General features: G+C 36.9%; 1 protein-coding gene, 2 long non-coding RNA genes and 1 other non-coding gene across 4 annotated transcripts; 2 read left to right on the forward strand and 2 right to left on the reverse strand.

Moving 5' to 3' along the window:
- Positions 1 to 444: 444 nt before the first annotated feature.
- LOC141627208 (uncharacterized) lies at positions 445 to 3941 on the reverse strand. Its single transcript, XR_012536769.1, has 3 exons — positions 1265 to 3941; positions 1067 to 1171; positions 445 to 703 (listed from the first exon to the last, which is right to left on the reverse strand). It is a non-coding gene; the product is annotated as an uncharacterized LOC141627208 (long non-coding RNA).
- A 1526-nt stretch (positions 3942 to 5467) lies between these two features.
- LOC141627972 (uncharacterized) lies at positions 5468 to 7037 on the forward strand. The gene is made up of 2 exons (XR_012537083.1): positions 5468 to 5549; positions 6543 to 7037. It is a non-coding gene; the product is annotated as an uncharacterized LOC141627972 (long non-coding RNA).
- Positions 7038 to 7110: 73 nt separating this feature from the next.
- On the forward strand, positions 7111 to 7183 carry TRNAR-CCG (transfer RNA arginine (anticodon CCG)). Its single transcript has one exon. It is a non-coding gene; the product is annotated as a tRNA-Arg (tRNA).
- Positions 7184 to 15050: 7867 nt separating this feature from the next.
- On the reverse strand, positions 15051 to 15461 carry LOC141627539 (scarecrow-like protein 5). The gene has a single exon (XM_074440781.1). It carries the CDS (start codon positions 15459 to 15461, stop codon positions 15051 to 15053), a length of 411 nt encoding a protein of 136 aa, XP_074296882.1.
- Between the last annotated feature and the right edge of the window lie 1228 nt (positions 15462 to 16689).

Consider the following 16689-nt stretch of genomic DNA (forward strand, 5'->3'; position numbering starts at 1 on the left):
AATGTGTATATTATCAGATCAAGTTCATCTTAATGACAGTTTTGGGTTTTCAAATACTGCTTCAGAACAGGATTTTCACTCATTAGGCGTGGACTGAAATTTTTCCTACGTCACTACAACAATGCAAGCCTTTAACGGCGTTTAATTTTGACTTAGGCGGCATATGTAAATGTCACGAAAAGCAATAGCGGCATTTGGTTAAATGCCACTAGATCCAATGTCGCTAAAAGTCTTTTGTGGCATTTACTTATATGTTGGTAAATGGGTACATAAACGCCACCTAAGCTCTTTCTACGAATTTCGAGAACCACACCCTTTTTCTCCCTTTATTACATTGATAAGCGTAAAATTTTTTTTAAGCTTTGGTATTTTTTGTATAAAATAAAATCATAACTAAAAAAAGATAAAACATATAAAATAATACTCAATTCATCCAATGGAGCATATATAATATTGAGTATAAAATTTGTCATTACAAAAGATATCAGCTTCACTCAATTCATCCAAAAAATAACATAAACCTAAATTAGTATCATCCAAAAATAAAAAAATGCTACAGTTTATAGCTATTGGAGCATTCACAAAAGCTTCGATTTAACGGCATGGATCTCGCACCATACGCAGCAAGCCATTGCTTCTAAATTTGACTAGAACAAAGCTTTTTCAAAACCGAAATGCCATACATCTTTCTGCTATAATCCACCTGGACAAAGGAAACCAACCAAATGTTATTTCATGCATTACTTATAAAACTTGCATGAGAATAAATATCAACCCAATTAAGTATACAATTCAGTGTGGGAGGTAGCTGTTGTAAGACTTTCCCAGCTGCGCGGGTACACTTAAGTACCAGCTAAACGACGACTTCCTCTACTTCCTGAATTCATTTGAAATACGCTTTTATGCACTTAAGTTTCAAAGCCATCTCTATACTATCTGTCCACTTTCACATCAGAATTCATGAAAAATGGGGTTCTTGGTACTGGGATTTCACACAAATCAGATCATAATACTTATGTAAACAAAGATACTCTTAGTTACGTTACAAGTTGAACATGGTTCTTACCACCGCTTGCTTTGATTTTTCATCAATTGGAGCAGGTTCAGTCTTCCGGTCCTTATGAGTCTCCAAAAACACATGAGCTCGGGATGGTGGTACTCCATAAACAGTCTGGTAAAAAAGAAATTCATTTGACAAATAACCGATATTATAAACATATAGCTTTAAGCTAATAAACTATGACCATAGGAAGAAATCACAAACCCGTTCTTCAATCAAGAACGCAAAATATTTGGATCCAGCTGCTTCCTTATGGTACTTGGCTACTTGCTAGTAAGGTTCACACACCCAAACTAAATAATTATCAGTACACACTCAGAACTACTAACATTGAAACAGAATAACAACTAAATTGGTAATGAAGAAAGGGTCCTCTTACCTTGAATATTTTCACCTTCGAGAATCGTGTCTACAAAAACCCTTCACTATTATAGCTGACATTAGCCTGGGACGCTTCATTTTCGGCAGCATGAAGAGAGTCGGGAAATGTCAAAACTGTCCAATTCCATCAAAAAAGGAAAACCATTGTACATTCGAAACAGATGAAAAACATTTATATTAGATGTCATGTACACGTGTATGGAAACAAAAGAAGAAAACAAGCATAATCATTTGTCAACACACATTTATATAACCAACAATTTGGACACTATATAATAACCAAGACTTCATGCCCCATTTGGTCATCATTCAAAATCGATCACCACTACCCTTCCAAGCGAGCAACAGACCAACAAGTCAAGAAAACATATAGAACAGTTCATCAAAAGCCCTAATTTATTTGGTGACATGAATTATACATGGGGTAATATCATAAACCAAACTGTAGTACTGTACTGTATTTCACCAATTATACAGTACACGATCCAACCAGTAAGTTTACTCATAAAGTAGAGAAAGAACTGAAAGTACTATGTAAGCTATTGCATCTCAAGGTAATTATCAAAAAACAATTTCACATACTCGTTTATTTAACATAACACGAGTCAAAGTTTCATTCTAAGTTATGAACTTGTAAGTTTACTCATAAACAAAGTGGGGAAAGAACTGAAAGTACTTTATATCTCCTTTTGACTGAAGTGCAAGTACTACTTTCATTGACTCGTTTATTTAACAAACATTCCATTTACAAAGTTCTGAATATGGAGTTTCAGTGCATACAAAATCGAGCAAGGAGTATAATGTGAACCAGATAAATAAAACCAATGTATATGGGGATGGCTTATAAAGAGCAGACACGATCTTCTTCCATTGATACCTTATAAACAAAAGCCTATGTCCTTAATTTGCCAGCAAAATTACAAATTTGGAAGAGAATTGAAGTTCATATATCATTAAAGTTCGATTCATAAAACTTCAGAGAACTACAAAAGGCAAGAATCGATTAGAAATCGACCCCAAAATTAGATACCCCAAAATTAGCTTACATACACAAATCACGTAAATTCACTCTTAAGCAGCTTTCTTTGGGGATTTAACCCCAACCTACCAAGCCTTATAATTTCAGAAAGACTCGATAAACAAAAAAACCATAAAATAAGAAAACAAATGTCTAAGACATACTCACAATCGATGTGAATAATGTTAAAATGAAGAGGGGACTATGAGAAGTTTTAACTTAAGACCGTCTTAAGAAAGACCAACTCAAAAAATGCATACCATCAACACTGAGAGCACTAGCAGACTACATATAAGTACCAAACAAACAAACAAATTAAATCACAACAAAAAAACGAAAAATGGTAATTTCTGGTGTAGCATTAGAATATGAAACTTCTTTAAGAGGCATATCTTATTAAAATTGTATAATAGCTAACCAACAGCTTGAAAGCGGACTGCTACAGTACTGATTTGATTCGAATTGCTTTCCTCCAGCTATACTACAAAGGAATTGCTTTACCTGGCTTTAGAGGTTTTAGCTTGACTTTGATTAAATTAATTGGGCATTTGTCCCGTTACGAGAATAAGCGGCAACCCCTTCTCTTCCTATATCAGCCTGTTGAACATTAGAGGAAATAACAAATCCTAGATCACTCTTTTGAACTAAACTATGGGAATTGATAGATTGCAAGAAGTTACTCCGTCATTGACAAAAAATTAAGAAGTGTAACAAATGAAATTAATCAAATTGACATTACATCATAAAAATGTTCAAATCAATTAGGAAAGTAGATGACTATGATTAAAAAAGAGGAAGAAGACTAGAGCAAACCTGCACGAAATGGATTGAAAGCACCGATCGAATTATGAAGACTGAAGTTAGGGTTTGCTGTTTTGGTTTATTTAGGAGGAATTGAGTGTTTACTTTATTTTTTTAAGAAGGGTCTTTGACTCTTTGTTTTTTTTTTTTGGTTTTTTGGATTTTTGGAAGAGGTAATGAAATGTGTGAAATGAATTAAGTGAAAAAAGAGCGGCAAACATGCACATATGAGCGCGGAGCCAAAAGTAAGACATGACGGCATTTATAACATTTGTCATGTTAAATGCCACCTTAAGTATATCTAGGGTGGCATTTTTTCTTTTGCCACTAGATAAATGTCATTAAAGATTTGCACTCTTGTAGGGCGTACTGAAACGTTTTTAGGTTCGTGTCAGTCTCTATTGACATCCCTGCACATATCCTAAGTCATCCTGCACCAATTGCAAACTTCATCCACAAATGTTAGTTATTTCCACACCCAAATCTATAAGCAATTGGTTTTCAAGTTCAAACAACCCACAACTTAGTTCCCTTAAAATGGAACCTTAAAATACCTGTCTCGCTTAAGACAGATATGACCGTCTGAACAGAGACTGACACAACTGTGCCTACTTATATTATAAGTTTATAATAAAAGTATCAGGATTATTTAGATGGCCATAGTAATCTCAAATACCAATTCATCTGCCCACACTAAAATAGACCATTCGGAACAGCTTAAGCTTGGGTAGACATTAGCATACCTCAGGATTGCTTTCAAGTAGAATCGCAAGTAAAAAACTTTGGTAGACTGCCTATTTGCTCAACCTATTGTCGAGCTCTATAGTCCATACGTTCAGACTCAGTTTTCCTACATGCCAAAACACGATCATCCAACTAACATAAAAAGCCTTCCAATTCCTCTTCTGATCAAATAAACAATGATAATCGAGGCATAGCCAAACAAGCCCACAAACCTTACCACTACAAGCATCAAATCGATAAAAAAAATACCAACAAATTTCTAGTCTACTGTCCGCACACCTGATATTGTGGTGACTGCTTAAGCATCCATTAACCATCAAACTCCCAAAGTACCGCTTTTATCATGAAATGTAATCAGAGAAACCAAGACTACATCACTTCAAAATCAGAACAGATCACAACAAAAGGGATGATTCAATAAATTAATTCGCCAAATACATAAACCTGTATACAAAGTTAAAGACACGAAATTTGGGGAAAGGGTAAAATTAGTGTTAACTAATAATAGATTATCGATCAGAACAATTCGCTAGTTACGCAAAAGTAAAATGCAAGATATATACAAAAAAAAAACGAGAAATCAGGCTTTCACAATAACACTACCTTAAATTAAGAGGAACATTAAGTTGAGATTGCAGCTTCATAATTCATTCCTACTTTGATAAAACATACGCTGAATTCAGATAAGCAATAGAGCTAAACGGTCCGGACAGCAAAAAGAAGATGATAATTGAGTGAGAAGCTAAGATGGGGAAAGTAAAAGGTGAAGGTATGGTGTGTCTGAAAAGTAATAAAGATAAAAAGAGTTTTTTTTTTGTTGTTGTGTGGTACAAGATAAAAAGAGTGATAGAGAGGAATTTGAGGGAGAAAGTAGCGAATATAGGGGAAAGAGAAAATGGAAGGAAAGAGGAATGTGGGGAATACTGGTGTAGCAAACTCAAAAGTGAAACTACCCAAAACGATTCGTTTTAGACTGTTCATTTGAACAGTTACCAGGGTTATTCACTTTTTAGTAAGGTGTAAAGATTTATATGCCCCCTTTAGTTACTTTCGATATGGATTTCGTGCTAAATTATATTAATTATATGCCTTTTATGCTAGAATGTTGTTACTTCCGCTTTTTGGTGTTTAATGCAGGAATGATGCATTTGTGAAGCAAAAGAATGAAATGTAGCACCGCGGAGTGGGCATGAAGGAATACACGGAGCATGACACAGGAATTTAGAGGAATAAAGGAAGAGAAGTGAAGAAGACAACACGAAGAAAAGAGATGAAATAGAAAAATACTCGATCAAGTAGGCAAGAACTCGATCGAGTGGGTGTGTACTCGATTGAGTGCACCTAGGCTCGACCGAGTACATATTGAGCTGGCAATTTTTGGCGCAATTTCCTTAAGTCGGGTACACTTTATTATAAATACACAATTCATTCGTACCCTATGTTATGTTTACGTCTTATTTACCCTAGAACTCTCCTAAAACCCTTAGTTTAGTTTTATTGCTATTACTTTCGGATCTACAACTCGTTCTACCTTAATTTGCTACGGTACTTAATCATTCTTCAATTGTTATTCAATCAAGTTTATTCTATTGCTTAATTAATTGTTCTTATTACATGCTTTTAATTATGCCTTATATTATTATTGTTGTTGCTATTCCGTCTATCATGAGTAGCTAATCTTTTAATCTAGGGTGAATGGGGATTTAGGTTGTTAGAAGGGGATTATGTTAATGAATTGATAGTTAAAATAGCTTCTTGTTGTTCAGTTATTATCTTGAATCTAGTTAATTAGTTTCCGCATGATTGATTAATTAGTATTGCAAACTAGGATTTTCAACGACTGGGTTAAGACTAGTATAGGCTACGATAACTGAATAGACTGACTTAATGATAGCGATCACATGTTATGTTTAGATCTAAAGGACATATTAGAATCGACCGATCATATGACCTTAAACAACATAAATTGCTCTATCAATGAATTAAATCACACCCGGATAACTACTTAGTGAACCTAATCCCTAGACGTTTTAATATTATTGAATTCATCTTATTTACTTTTATTACAATTAGTTGATAGAAATCAAACAAACAACTTTCAAGAAATTCTTACTTTTAAGACGGACTTAAATATTAGCAAATAGAATAATTACCGCATCCCTGTGGATTCGACTCTTGCCACTAGCTACCAGTTACTAGTAATTTAAGATTTATTTTGATAGGCCAACGATTGAAAATAACCTTATCATTTCATTCACGAAATTTTGAGTCTTAATTAATTAATTTTTTAGTATACAACGAAAAAACAATACCGCGTATATAACTTTGAGTAGAAAAATATTTAATACAGATCGAGTACTATGAATATTTGTTAACATGTCAATTTCATTCTTATCATCGCTAAGCGCAATTAATATTCTTCGTCAATCAATTAAACATTTAAACTCAATATATAGATAAACCAATCGTGGTATCAATCAAATAGAAGGTCAAATCGTTTACTTAGAATCATACTTATTTCAAGTTTGGCTCATTCAGTGTTTGTAGAAGTTTAGTTAAAATCATCCCATGGATGGAGTGAGCTGGGGAGCGGTGTGTCGAGACAGTACAGGGAGAGTGTTGTGGGGTTTTGCGCAGGTTCAGGACCAGTACTGGGAGCCTCAGATTGCGGAAGCGATAGCTGTGTTGGAAGGGGTGAAGGAAGCTGTAAGAAGGGGGCACGAAGAGATCGTCATGGAGAGTGACTGCTTGTTGGTCGTGGAAGCGCTCAGGAAGAAGTCCATTGGAAAAAAATATGCTAGCTTTGGTTTTGTCGGATATTTTAAATTTGTGTAACTCTTTTACTTCTGTTGTTTGGTCGTTTACTAGTCGCGATAACAATAGCGTAGCACATGCTTTAGCTCATTTATTTCCTAGATTAGTTGGTAGATCGGTGTGGTCAGAGGAGCTGCCACCGAGTGCAAACAATGCTGTTATTTTTTACTCTTTTAATGCAGTAGACCTCTGGGTCTTCCCTTCAAAAAAAAAATAAATCATCCCATGGATTTATGTAGCAATGATTTTCAAAATGCTGTTATAAGTTTATCTGGATAAGGTTATTTTTAAAGCGTCTGTAGCTCAGTGGATTGAGCGTATGTTTCCGAAGCAGAAGGTCGTAGGTTCGACCCCTACCTGACGCGATAATTTTTCATTTAGATCAACCAGAAGTCCACACCGAATCAAAACTTAAGCTTTTATGCAACAAGTTTTAATTGATTGATCAAACAATAAATATAAATGTATCAACGAGCAAATGCCTTGGAAGCGGCAGCACCATTTCCTGCTGATCATCAACCGGAAATTAATTCCATTTTGAAGTTGTTATTTTCTGGGGGTGAGATTGATGGTAAAATGAAGGCGTCGGAAGACGTCCTGGGAGAAAGGTTGATGCGTGAATCAGCCATTAGGCCAGTAGCATTAAGGCCTTAAGGGTTCCTCAGATTACATTTGTTCAGGAATTTGTGCATTTTATAATAGGTTACCCTTACCTTTACATATTTCAGGGGTATGTTTCGACATAATTACACAAACTTATTTTAACATATTGTTCGAAAAAACAATAATAATCAAGTTTTACGTTTTAAATGAATTATGTCAACTAACAAATAAAGACCAACCGAAACACATTATATAGTCGAATGCAGTTTATAATAATGTCGTAGTGAAAACAGAAATTATTACTCAAAACGAACAAATGCTCAAAGTTTTCAATGGTGGAGGAAATTCATGGGGAGAAGAAGATAAAAAGAAAATGTTTACATGGAAGACAAATGAGATACATTGCAAATTTTGTACCCCATTTGAGAAAAGAAAGAACCAAAATGAAGTTTGTCTTCAAATTGACAAAATTAATGCACATTTATAAGAAAACTACACAATCTTTAAATTACCCTGTCAATTTCTTTTGCTTCTAGTTTCTTCATTTACATGAACCCACGTGGATACAAGTTTCTCACTAAAACCCCTTATTTAGGACATTTCCCCCTCTTCATACTGCAAGTGACTTCAGCAGCAGCAACAGAGAAAAATGCAGGGAATGTGGGTGTCAATGAAGGAGAACATGGACTGCAGGAACAGCGTAAACGGCGGTGGCTGCCACCCGAAGCAACACAACGTTATGCATCAAGCTTCCATGGGAAGTATAACAAGCAGTAAAAGAATGCTTACTCCACCAAGCATCTTTACAGGTGCATTGGTTAAAACTGTTTGCGCCTTTTTTTGTTTTTATTGCAAGTTATCGGCTGATAGTCTCTTTGTGTTGCTTATACAGGGGTATGCCTACGTACATCGAGCTCCCCTTACCCTACGTACAATTTGCAATCTTTTGGGACAGACACTAGGGTAATGTCGGCATTGCTACTGCTGTTGATCTGTAATTGTGCTAAAAGAACTTAGAAAATGTTAAATTTGCATTGTTGTAAATGAAACATTTCTGTTCCGGGGATAGGATTTTGCACCCTTGACAGACAGATATGTCGTCTAAAGTGTCAGCCAAGTCATAGTTCAAGGAAGCCATTATTGCCATATGTGCAAAAAACTTTAGATGTTAACTTCGTCCTCTGACAATTGATGATAATTGTGGAATACACAAGTTTTCGAGTGGTTTTATGAGTGAAACCATTTTATACAAGAATCGCTGTTTGTCATTGTTTCCCAAAGAGATTAACAATTGAATAATTGTTTGCAAATGCAGAAGTGGGAGAAGGAGATCTATCAAGGAAGATTGTTGAAAAGATCTTGGGAAATGCTCTAACCAATCCGACAGCGAAAATCATGAAAGATCAGAAAGGTCTTCAGAGTGAAAAATTCACCTCAAGTAGTGGATACATTCGAGGCGTATAGAAGGGCAGTAAAGACGAAAGCTAAGGAAAGAGATCAGAAACACACAAGAAGCATGGTGGACGGGAATGAACTCCTCGGTTTCTATGTGACTACCGTCACTTGTTTTAGCAGAGAATCAAGACCTATCTCGGCGCCTTGCGAATTCTCTGACTGCAACTTGTGCCAGTTATTTGGGTTTAGTTTTGACAAAAATAACATGGAAAAGCCAGGAATGCAACTAAGTATAAACAGTGAGGCGTTAAGAGAGCATTAAGGGACAGTCTAGGGGAAAGAAGTCGAAGAGGGCTGTGATTATCTGCAGGATTATTGCAGGAAGGATTAGAAGTGTTAATGACAGGAGAAGTGATGACGAATATGATTCAATTGTGAAGAAAGGGTTTTATCTCAATTCTCAGCATCTTATTGTCAGCAATCCTAATGCCGTACTTCCTTGCTTTGTAGTGTTACTGAACTGAAGTTGAAACATTGTTTCTCAGTACATATATTGTACGGAGTGCTCCCTCTGTCCCAATCAATAGTTATCGTTGTTTCAAATCCGTCAAATAAAAACGGAAAAGATAACTATTAATCGGGACACAGGGTTTATATTTATATTTACATTTTCCAATGATTCATGATGCAATAAAGCTGTCACTATACAATCTTTACTGATTATATTGTGAAGCAGTTGTAGTCAATGCATTTTCATAACAGGATCAATGGAATAGTATGCTCTGGGATTCCTTCAAAAGCTGTTGTGTGCCGGATAAATGTAAATCCGAGCAGGACAGTAAAATTAGCATTGCTGGTCCTCAGGAGCATCTAAGCATGACTTCTTCTCAACATTGGTCCAATCCTGCCAATGTTGACAAAGTCTTTATAATCGGTAATGACCTACCCCCTGCCATTAAGAACCGTAACCTTCATTACCACACCCTCACACGCTAATATTCACAATATCCGACCTAGACAATGCTGCCCAACATTGGTACAATCCTTGTTATATCTCACCATGCCCATGTTTATCAACTCAAATAAGCCGAGATAATGCAGGGAAAATTCACAGCTACTTATTCAGGGTAGAAAGACATTGTTGAAGCATGACCTAGAAACTACAGCGAGTTGCTCCACAAAGATCAAATGAAAGTGTACATGTTTTCACAAGCATTCCCATTTACATTCTTCACACTTCACCTAAGAAAGTACCACTACCACTACCAAAGCATATAGCAACATTAAAAGGCTGAACTGGAATCATGCTAATGGTGAAATACACCATATTATCCAAAACAAACTAGTTTCATCTAGACTAAAGGTTCTTTCAAACGTAATACACATACAACAACAACAACAACAACAACAACAACAACATCAACATCAACATCAACATCAACATCAACATCAACATCAACATCAACATCAACATCAACATCAACATCAGAGCCTTAATCCCAAAATGATTTGGAGACGGCTGACATGAATCATCCTTTAGACCGTCCTTGGGTGAACGCACACCTCAAAATGTGAATAGAAAAGGGAAAAATGAAAAACAAAAGGGAGAGCGAAAATGTAATACAAAGTAAAGGTAAACTTAGAGGTTTTAAAATCGAATTCCGGATTTCTTTTATAAAAACTTGAAATTTAAATCGAGAGAAAAGATTAAAACGATTTTGAAAACCGAAATAGAATTAAGGATCCAGAATGCCTTAAAAGTAAACCAAGTAAAATATTATAAGAAAGTGGTTGGTAAAAAAAGTGTAATAAAGGAGAGAAGAACAAATAAGTTTTTTAAAAAAAATTAAATAAAAACACTAAATACGTCAAAAAACATCAAATACTAAAAATCCACATGTACCGTCACCATACTCTCCTCAAGCCCCAAAAATCTCATATCGTGCTCTATCACTCTCAACCATGTCTGTCTCGGTCTCCCTCTACCTCTAGGGATCTTTTTTGTTCTCCAAATCTCCAGCCTCCTAACTGGTGCGTCCATAGGTCTCCTTCTCACATGGCCAAACCATCTTAGTCGATTTTCCATCATCTTGTCCTCTATTGGCGCCACTTTTACCTTTTCCCTAATCACCTCATTCCTTGATCGATCTTTCCTTGTATGTCCGCACATCCACCTCAATATACGCATCTCCGCCGCACTCATCTTTTGAATGTGACAATGTTTCACGGCCCAACACTCATCTTTTGAATGTGACAATGTTTCACGGCCCAACACTCCGCCACACTCATCTTTTGAATGTAATACACATAAAATAAGAGAAAAGAGGCGAGAAAATGATAATAACTAGGACGAAGTATCCGTTGAGAGTTAAATGATAGGGACGGAGGATGACTTTGTGCTTTTTGCGCTTTCGTATTAGGAGGTTCATCTCCTGAATGTCCTCATCGGTAGGATCATAGCCTAGCCCGAAGGGGATGTTGGAGACCTTAGCCTGTTTCAAGGGAGGCAAGGTGCTCTTCAGCGGATTGGGGGTAGACCCGGGAAATAACCCTGACGCATCAGAATACGGTTGACTGTGAGGTTGGAGAACGGGTCACAATCAAGAGGTGCTGACTCATCGGTTAGGGCATTCACAGCTTGGAATCCCCACATTTCGTTGTCGTCCTCCTCGATGACCTAGGAAGCTATTCCCTTCTTCAAGATAGCCTTGATCGGGGAGGCGGGAATTGTGATCGTCTTCCCGTTGAAAGGGGCCCTGATTTTCTGATGAAGGGTTGAAAGAGGCGGCAATGTCGACCACTTGAAAGCTGGCTTGTCTTTCCAAGGGCCCAGTTGCAATGGTTAGGGTGATAAGCCCCGCAACCTGACGACGAGTGTCGTCATAGGCGCGTACTCCTTGACTGGTTGGGACCAAATCAGTTTCTTTGATACTTAGTTTATGAGCCGTTTTGAGGGGAATGACATTAACTGATCCGTCATCCACTAGAACCATAGGCACATTCTTTTTGAGGCATTGTACAGTGATGTACTGGGCCAAGTTATGGTTGGCTCCGAATGGAGGGATATCTTCGTCGGAGAAGATGACTGGGACCACTCTTCAGGAGAGGTGGAGGGAACTGTCAATTTTTCCAAGGCTTGTAGTAAAGCTTGCCGATGTTCGAAGGATGTAGCAATCAGTTGCCAAATTGAAATCTCTGCCTTCGCTTTTTGCAGTTGTTTGGAACGACTGTTGAATTGTTCGTGTTTTGATAGGGGCGTCCGGACCGGGTAAGAAGACCGATCTCTTTTGCTTGTTTGCCCTTTCCCGGAATTATATAGACATCTTCCACGTCGTCTCTCCGGATACCATTGATTTCGGGATCTCGAGGGTACCTTGGAGGAGTATTCCTTGGTTGATAGTTTTTGTGAGGGTAATTTTTTTTAGGGAAGTTTTTGTGAGGTTGACTATTGTGGGGTTGATTATTGTGGAGTTGATTATGGTGGGGTGCGTGCCAGAATGGTCGCGGGAGCAATCCTTCCTGGTGAGGGTAGTTTTGGGTGTTTGGAGGACCCACCCTCGGACGCGGTGTTGGTGTTGGTGGGTTGAAGATCATTCGGTGGTAGGCGTCCTCAAGTCTATTCATTGTTTATTACCATCCCTTCTCACCATTTTCCTTATTTAGATATCTTACATTCCTCTTGTTTTCCCTTATTTTGAGCTCGATCACCTTGTTAGCAACTACAGACTACCGCTATGCCAAGTTTTCTCTTAAACTGATAGCAGATTTTGTGTAGAATTACAGACCTTGAGAACACCAACAATCAACTCCGCTAAATATAGAAATTCCAAGTGCAAACAACATTTTGACAAAGAACGTAAACAAAAGCAAGCATGTAATATCAAAGCATGCAGACAAAGTCTCAATTCAGAATTTCAGAGCACGCCTAACTGAAAAAAAAAATGTGGTGAAAAGAAAACTGCCGATTTGCCAGAGTAAGAAACAGCATATATTAAAGCTAGAAACCATAATTTATACGATGCCACCAGGAATCCATGTAGATATCCAACCTGAAAAATGATTTAGTGAACAAGGGTTTTGACTTTTGACATTCACACATTATTTCATCAAAGGTTGATACAGGTAAATCCGAAATGGTTCATAAGACTACTTGCCTTGCAAAGCAAAACAAAACAAAACAAATCGGAAAAACTCCCTCAGATTCTTTTTGCTTCTAGTTTCTTCATTTACATGAACCTATGAGGAGACAAGTTTCTCACTAAAACCCCTTATTTAAAACATTTCCCCTTTTCAGATAACAAGTGAGGCAACAGAGAAAAAAGCAGGGAATTTGGGTGTCAATGAAGGAGAACATGGACTGCAGGAACAGTGTCAACGGCATCGTCTGCCACCCGAAGCAACTCAACATTATGAGTCAAGTTTCCACGGGAAGTATAACAAGCAGTAAGAGTCCCCTTGCACCACCAAGCATCTTTACAGGTGCCTGCTTATAGTACTTCCTTATATATTGTTTAACAGACTTTTTTATTGTAAGTTGTCGGATGGCAGTCTCTGTGTTACTAACACAGGGGTATGCCTACGTACATCCAACTCCGCATACCCTACAATTTGCGAGATTCTTTGGAGCACTAGAGTACTGTCGGCGTTGCTACAAGTATTGGGTCCCTGTAAAGGCTATAGTTGTGCTAAAAGAATTGAGGACATGTTAAAATTTTGCGTAGTTGTAAAAGGAACCGTTCGGTTCCGTGCACACTTTTGAGTGCATTGAGAAATGCTTTGTTCTCTTCTTCGAATACACAAGTTTTCGAGTGATTCCACATTTGAAACCATTTTAAACAAGCCTCGCTGCTGTCATTTTTTGCCATAAGAACAAACATTTGAATAATTGTTGGCAAAATTGCATATGTAGAAGTGGGAGAAGGCGATTTATCAAGGAAGGTTATTGAAAAGATCTTAAGAGATGCTCTAACCAGTCCGACAAGAAAAATTGCAACAATCAGAAACGTCTTCAGAGTGAAAAACTCACCTGAAGTAGTGGACACATTCAAGGCGTATAGAAAGAAAGTAAAGATGAAAGCCAAGGCAAGAGAGCATAAACACACCAGAAGCCTAGTATATGGGAATGAACTCCTCAGTTTCTATGTGACTACCATCACTTGTTTTAGGAGAGAATTAAAACCTATCTCAGCACCTTGTGAATACTCTGACTGCAACTTGTGCCGAATAATTGGGTTTAGTTTTGACAGAAAGAATACAGAAAAGCCAGGAATGCAACTAAGTATAAACAGCGAGGCATTACGAGAGAGCATTAAGGGAGAGTCTAAGCCAAAGAAGTCGAAAAGGGCAGTGATTATCTGCGGGATTATTGCAGGAAGGATTAGAAATTTTAATGACAGGAGAAGTGATGATGAATATGATTCAATCGTGAAAAAAGGGTGTTATCTCAATTCTCAGCGTCTTACCGGCAGCAATCCTAATGCCATACTTCCTTGCTTTGTAATGATATTGAACTAAAGTAGGAACATTGTTTCTCAGTACATATATTGTATCTATATTGTATCTGTACTCCCTCTGTCCCAATCAATAGTTATCTTTGTTTGAAATCCATCACATAAAAACGGAATAGATAACTATTAATCGGGACAGGATTTATATATTTTTTTTAATTTTCCAATGATTCATGATGCACTAAAGCTGTCACTAAACAAACTTTACTGATTATATTGTGAAGCAGTTGTAGTTCAATGCATTTTCATGACAGCTCAATGGAAAAGTTTATTTGTGTTCTAAATTCAGTTTTTCTTATAGACTAAACAAGGTCAGTTGGATGAAATAGTATGCCCTGGGATTCCTTCAAAAGCTGTTATGTGCCGGATACATGTAAATCCGAGCAAGACAGCAAAATTAGCATTGCTGGTCCTCAAAAGCATGACTTCTTCACAAGCTCAACTTACTAAACAGCAGAATAAGATTAGTCTAAAATACTATCAGCTGATCAATATATTCACTGCAGGAGACATTGTAGAACTAAAACAGTTGAGTTGGTTCTTATTGCCAACACAACTGTACCAACTCAACTGAGTATATGCAATTTCTCAAGTTTATGCACTTTAACAGCAGAATAAGATGAAACAAGGGCACGGTTCATCCAAACAAGTTAAAGTGCATTTCTCAAGTTTATACCCTTATTTATACTTCATTCAGATAGTCTTGATAATCGGTAATGGGGATGACCTACACCCTGCCATTAAGAACCGCAACCTCCATTCCCACACCCTCACACGCTATAATGTTCACAACATCCCTACCTAGACAATGCTGCTCAACATTGGTCCAATCCTTGTTATCTCTGAGCATGTCAATGTTTATCAACTCAAATAAGGCCGACATAATGTAGGGAAAAGGCGCTGTGTTTCTGTTCAACTCTTGCTCAACAAGGGTGACTACCCCGGAGACCAACTCTTCACAGGCCTTAACAAGCTGTTTCGGGAACTCTCGGGCATCACGCTCTTGTGAGTGTAAAATGTAGGGAAAATTCACAGCTAAGGCGTCTTCAGGGTAGAAAGTTAGATGCTGAAGTACGACCTCGAAACTAGAGAGTTGTTCCACAAACTCAAATGAAAGTGTACATGTATTCACAAGCATCGAGAGTCGTTCCCATCTTCGTTCTTCACTACCCAACAAGTGTCAAATGTGGTAAACAAGATCACAATTGTCACCTCAGAAAGTACCACTACCACTATGAGGCATACAAATCAAATAAACCAGGAAATAGGAGTATGTTGTATACTTAATAGCAAACACTAAAAGGCTGAACTGGAATCATCTTGATGGTGAAATACGCCATTATGTCCGTATCATCCAAAAGAACATGGTTTGAAGCTAAGCACCCTTATCGTAAAGGATGAAATCTTTCAAACTACGAAAATATTCATCTAGACTGTAGGCTTTCAAACATAATACACACAAAATAAGAGAAAAGAGACAAAAACTAGTATTCCATCCGTTCATTTCATTTCCATGCGTTTAGTCAATATATGTGAGGAGTATTTTAGCTAAACGTATGGAAATGAAATGAACGGAGGGAGTAATTACTAGTGAAAATGAAACGAAGAAATTTTGGAGGAATGGTAAACAATCAACTACATATACAACCTCTATAGTCTAGAGTTTGCATTGCCCTCATGTACGAGTAATTGTTCCCCATCACCCTTCGATTCATTTTCTATTGCCACCTTATCGGTAAATAAGATTATACAACCAGTTGTACCAGAGCATCGTATAACTAACTGAGCTTATGTGCATTCTTTTCGATCTTTTAAAATTTGAGTTATATTTTAATTTTTTTAGGTGTCAAAATTAAAATCTGATTGAGTTTATATGTATTTTTTTTTAGCTTCATTAATATATTTGAGTTTAACATTTATATAAAGGCGCTCAAATTCTTTTCAATAAAGCTCGTAAAATATACATATAAGCTCAAATAATGTATTATAAAGCTCAAAAACTATACAACAGTTGTAATACAACCATTGGTTGTATAATTTAGTTACTCCACCTTATCACCAATATCCTGTTGTTTTCCCTAGTTTTGAGTTTGATCACCTTGCCATCCCACACTATCTCTTAAACTCATAAGAGACTTAGTGTAGAACCAGTATGGATCCCGCGCAATGCATGCGCGGTATACATAAGAGTTTTTATTTTTAGGGTATTGCTCATAGATTTTAAATTGACACCTCATTAATTCTTAATATTTTACTTCCATTATATTTTGATATGAAACAAAATAATTGAAATGAAAAACTAATCAAAGAGAATTGAGTCCATTTTTGAAATAATGGTCAAAAATAAAATATTTGTCGTTTTGGGT

This window comes from Silene latifolia, chromosome Y, assembly GCF_048544455.1.
Source record: "Silene latifolia isolate original U9 population chromosome Y, ASM4854445v1, whole genome shotgun sequence".
Taxonomy (NCBI): Eukaryota; Viridiplantae; Streptophyta; class Magnoliopsida; order Caryophyllales; family Caryophyllaceae; genus Silene; species Silene latifolia.